Source organism: Salpingoeca rosetta (assembly GCF_000188695.1).
Source record: "Salpingoeca rosetta unplaced genomic scaffold supercont1.18, whole genome shotgun sequence".
In the NCBI taxonomy this organism is placed as follows: Eukaryota; class Choanoflagellata; order Craspedida; family Salpingoecidae; genus Salpingoeca; species Salpingoeca rosetta.
This window is the reverse complement of record NW_004754916.1, coordinates 1,177,589-1,182,588: the sequence shown is the minus strand read 5'-3', so window position 1 is coordinate 1,182,588 and position 5,000 is coordinate 1,177,589. Positions and strand designations below refer to the sequence as shown.

The window sequence follows — 5,000 nt, the reverse complement described above, 5'->3', positions numbered from 1 at the left end:
TATGCCCCCCTCTCCCTTCACGTCACGTGGCAAGCATGCGATTGCACCTCCAAGAGAAGACCAAGGCGGGCGGCCCGCTGAATGTTCTGTGATTTGTCTTTGCTCTTCAGTGCCGCAACTGCACGTCAACGGTGACAGCGTGAGCCCGCACAACAACATGTGTATATGCAGTCTGTTCAAGGAGTGATGTGTCCAACATCAACGATGATACCATCGTTGCCCACCCTTCACATCATATGTTATCACCGATGGCATGTTTCACCCTTCACGACAATCTGCACGAGCATGATGATCACATGTGCTCACCTCCTCCATGCAGCATACGGATGAGGTCATACAAGATGACAATCTTGCGCTCCAACCACTGCGGTGGCAGCGTGCCATCGATGATCAGGAACTGGTACCCGTCAAACTGAACGCAAGACGAAGCGAGGTGAGCGGGTGCGCACGTCCGCTGTTCAGCGAAGCGGTGCGGGGACACTCCACCTGCTCTCACACACGTACACGCACACGTACACTCGCACGCATACACGCACACACACATACACACTCACTTACACTCACTCACACTCACTCACGCGCGCATACACATACACATACACAAGTGTGTGTGTGTGTATGTGTGTGTACCTCTCGCATGACAATGGAGTGGCCGGAAGGGGTGATGCCGTAGTAGAATTCCTGCTTCGGCCCAGCTTCCGTCACCTGCATCACATGAGACACACGACAAAGCAAGGAATAAGCATGGCTATGCAATGCGCTGTGGTGCATGTGTTTCGGCTGCACGTTTGAGGAGACAATGGGAGGTGCGTGTGCAGGCTACGCACGTGTGTTGAGACGATGATGGGTGCAAACACTTCCTGCAACGACTCTGGAGTCGGTTCATCATCAATGCTGCCGGCATCCTCCTTCCCATATTTCTTCCGTCGCTCCTCCGCGCGCTGTGCGGGATGGCAAAGGAATAGCGATCGTGAAGGGTGAGTGCAAGAGAGCGCGCAGTGTGCGTGCGTGCATGTGTGTGTGTTGGTGGGTTCTGTACTTCAATGCCACAAAGAGATGCAATCACAAAGGGAGTCAATCACATCACGATAGTTAACACACAAGTGCACAAGTGCACAAGTGCACACACACACACACACATGCACAAACGATGCTCTTGCGCACCTTGATGGCCATGATCCTGAGCCACTTGTGTGCTTCCTCGTTGGCGTGAAAGAAGATGGGGTGGGCCATCTCCTTGGTCATGACCGTGGAGACTTGGATGTTGTGTTCCTCAACATGATCCCAATCACCACACTCGGTGCTCCAGTCCAACACGCTCGTCATACCGTCCGTGTGTATGTATGTACGTGTGCTGTGTGTGTGTGTGTGTGTGTGTGTGTGCCGTTGGCTATTGTGTGTGTGTGTGTGTGTGTGTGTGTGTGTGTGTGTGTGTGTGTGTGTGTGTGTGTGTGTGTGTGTGTCTGTGTGTGTGTGTGTGTGTCTGTGTGTGTGTGTGTGTGTGTGTGTGTGTCACAAGTGTCCTCCACTCACTCCGGCTCACTCACGCTCATTTATGTGCACTATATTTTTGACTGTCGTGTCGACAAGATGGGCAAGCGCAAGGCAAGCGATGCTTCTGTGGCCAAGAAGGCCAAGACCACTGACAATGGCAGTGGTGGTGGTGGTGCTGGTAGTGCTGCTGGTAGAGTGAGCGCGGAGGGCATTACGGGGCTTGTTGACACCGTGAAGCAGGACCTGGAGGCCATCAAGACTGCTGCCTTGGCGAATGCCGACGAAGAAGATACCGCAACCACGGATGAGCTGAACGCTCGTTTGAAGACGTTTGCCGCCAAGGTCACCGCCATCAAGATCCTTGCACGTCAACTGGCTGTGCGTGTCGTCGATTCCACAGAGCGCGTCAAGCAGGTGTGTGCGTGTGTGCGTTTGCACGTGTGCGTATGTACGTGTGCGTTTGTATGTATGTATGTGTATGAGTGTGCGTGCGTTTATTCGCGCGTGAATGTGTGCGTGTGTACGTATGCTTTGTGTGTGCATATGTGTGAGCGAAACGTACATTCGCGTGACATGAACATGTTTTTCTGCATCCACTAACCCAATGGCTCACGTGCACGCACACCAATGTGGCACTGTATGTATGATCATAGGCCAAACAAGGCATGGAGGCGACGCACCTGCAGCTGCAGAACGTGTTGTACGAACACCTCCACGTGCTCAACGAAATCAAGACCTGTCAAAGCTACCGGTATGTTGCGGGCATGTTCACGGAGTTGTTGTGCACGTGCGGTCGCCTCCACATGTGCACAAACACGCTTCCACAAACATCCACTCCTCACATCATCGCGCCATCAACTGACACACTCACTGTGGCGTGCATCAGGTCGCGAGCAGAGGACCTGGAGCTTGTCACGCGGGACGAATATCTTGCGTCGGATGCAGCGAGTGGCGAAGACAAAGACGAGCACCACGAGATGCTCGGCCGCCTCCAGTTCGAGGCCGAGGAGCGCGCAAGGTGTTATGTGTGTGTGTGTGTGTCTGTGCATCTGTGCTCTGTGTGTGTCTATGTGTCTGTGTGTCCGTGTGATGTGTTTACGTGCGTGTCTCTGTCACTGCCCTCCCCCCCCCCACACACACTCTGTGCGTCTCTGTGTCACCGTGCTTTACCTGACTGCCACTCATACATTGACTGTCCATTCACCTCCCTGACCGTCGCCTCTCACCCACACCAACCAACTCCCCCCTCCCCTCTTCCCTTCACCCTTTCATCCCCTTCAAGGCTGCGGAGTGATCTTGAGGAGCGGCAGTACCGCAAGACCGCCATCTCCAATATCAACGAGAAGAAGCGCGCCATGATCAAGGCCGCGCCAGATGCAGTCACGCACCTGCTTGACGCGTGCAACAAGTGCTCAGACGTGTTTGGCCCAGCCAGCATGCCCCACGATGAGCTGTTGGCCAAGTTCAGGGCGTCCCACCCACTGGCTGATCGCCTACCTGCCCCGCTCCACGCTTTGCTCATGACTGTCGCAGGCTACAACATCGCATACGAAGGTAAGTGTGTGTGTGTGTGTGTATACATGCGATCTTGTGCTTGTATGTGTGTGTATACGTGCGTGCGATCTTGTGCTTGTGCTTGTGCTTGTGCTTGTGCTTGTGCTTGTGTGTGTGCTTGTGTGTGTGTCTGTGTATACGTGCGATCTTGTGCTTATGTGTGTGTGTCTGTGATCTTGTGCCACCGACTTGCACGTGCGCCTTCACCTCACACCAAGTCTCATCCACGCCCATTCTCTTCAACCCACACACACACACACACACACACACACACACACACACACACACACACACACACACACACACACACACACACACACACACACACACAGCGCGATCATGGAGTGTTCACATCGCCGGCGACGCCGCTGCGGTGGATAAGTTCGAGGCAGAGGTGGACGCGTGCGAAACATACATGTACGCATTGGCGCGCAAGGAGCAGGGCGACAACGACGACGTCGAAGATGAAAGAGATGAGGATGATGAAGACGAGGAGGAAGGTGGCAAGCGAAGCAAGGATGCACACAAGAGCCAAACTGGACAGTCAAAGACAGCGGTGAGCATGTTGTCGTGTATGTGTGTGAAGACGTGTGTGTGTGTGTACGTGCATATGTGTTCGCGCGCGTGTGTGTACGTGCACGTGCACGCATGTTCATGCATACGTGTTGACTTGCGTATGCGCGTTTTGCAACCACCCACAACATGTCATCACCTTCATGTCATCACCATCGCCACCAGACGGCGCCAGCCAACCTCCACCAGCTGCTGTTCACGCCGCACCCGCTCTCCCTCGAGCTCAAGTCAACGCCAGATGCAGGTGCGCGTGTGTGTATGTGTGTATGTGTGTATGTGTGTATATGTGCGTATGTGTGTATGCGTGTGTATGTGTGTGTATGCGTATGTCTGTACGTTGTATGGAACAGGCTCGCTTCGTGACCACTTGTGCCTCACCGCGGCTCCTCTGTCCTCTCTCCACCTTTTCGTATCCACCGCTGCCTTCATCCCCACCACCAGCGAAATCGCTTCGTCTCGTGTTCCGCCATTACCCGCTCCTCCACATCGTCACCACCACGGAGCAGAGCCCAAAGACACAGCGTACGTTCGTGTGGGCGAACGTGTGTATGTGTCTGTGTACATGTGTGTGTATGCGTCTGGGTGCATGTGTGTATGTGTGTGTGTGTGTATGTATGTGTCTGTGTACATGTGTATATGTGCATGTGTGTGTGTGTGTGTTGCTGTTTGCGATTGACCAACATCCCATCGCACACCGCACACCGGCCACGTCTATCCATCCATTCCTCACCACCACCGCCATCATCGCCAGTGCCTGTGCTGCAGCACGTTGCTCCGGCAGACAGCGGCAAGACCCCTTCGTCTCCATCGTCGCCGGCATCGCCACCACCGCCCGTCATGTTCATGCTCGACAGACTCGGGTGCGTCTGTCTGCTTGTCTTTGTGTGTGTGTGTGTGTGTGTGTGTGTGTGTGTGTGTGTGTGTGTGTGTGTGTGTGTGTGTGTGTGCGTGTGTGCGTGTATGTGTGTCTGTATGTATCTATGTGCGTCTGTATGTGTGTGTGTGTGTGTTGGCGCGTGTACTCGCCTTGTTGTGATCCAAGACGCCACTCACCATCTCACTATCTCATCCACCTTCCCTCCACCTCTCCCCCATTCGTCAGCGTGGAGGATTACCGCCCTCGCCTGACCGGCACCATCGTGCCCGCCGTCCAGGACATCGCGGGACTCACAGACGCAGGTCGCAAAACACGCCCATGGCATTGGTGGCATTAGTGGTATTGGTGGTGGTGGTGGTGGTGGTGGTGGTGGTGAGAGAATTGGTTGAGGGCGGTGGTCGACAGTGAAGGGTGGGGCTTGAAGCGACAATGTGTGTGTGTGTGTGTGTGTGTGTGTGTGTGTGTGTGTGTGTGTGTGTGTGTGTGTGTGTGTGTTGTTGTT

At 54.4% G+C, this 5,000-nt stretch overlaps 2 protein-coding genes across 2 annotated transcripts in view; one reads left to right on the top strand and one right to left on the bottom strand.

Annotated features, from left to right (window-relative positions):
- PTSG_06660 (uncharacterized protein) overlaps nucleotides 1–1,378 on the bottom strand; it is an 8,371-nt gene extending 6,993 nt beyond the window's left edge. The window contains exons 1-5 of the mRNA XM_004991992.1: nucleotides 1,165–1,378; nucleotides 828–941; nucleotides 631–705; nucleotides 307–412; nucleotides 48–118 (exon numbers count right to left, since the gene is read on the bottom strand). Of these exons, the coding sequence (XP_004992049.1) occupies nucleotides 48–118; nucleotides 307–412; nucleotides 631–705; nucleotides 828–941; nucleotides 1,165–1,326 (528 nt within the window). The 5' untranslated portion in view covers nucleotides 1,327–1,378. The remainder of the gene's footprint in view (nucleotides 1–47; nucleotides 119–306; nucleotides 413–630; nucleotides 706–827; nucleotides 942–1,164) is intronic.
- Nucleotides 1,379–1,564: 186 nt separating this feature from the next.
- PTSG_12465 (uncharacterized protein) lies at nucleotides 1,565–4,835 on the top strand (the record flags this gene model as incomplete). The annotated part of the gene is made up of 9 exons (XM_004991991.1): nucleotides 1,565–1,908; nucleotides 2,148–2,245; nucleotides 2,381–2,512; nucleotides 2,777–3,048; nucleotides 3,381–3,604; nucleotides 3,787–3,865; nucleotides 4,063–4,143; nucleotides 4,373–4,481; nucleotides 4,724–4,835. Exons 1-9 carry the CDS (start codon nucleotides 1,591–1,593, stop codon nucleotides 4,833–4,835), a joined length of 1,425 nt encoding a protein of 474 aa, XP_004992048.1. The 5' UTR covers nucleotides 1,565–1,590.
- Nucleotides 4,836–5,000: the final 165 nt, after the last annotated feature.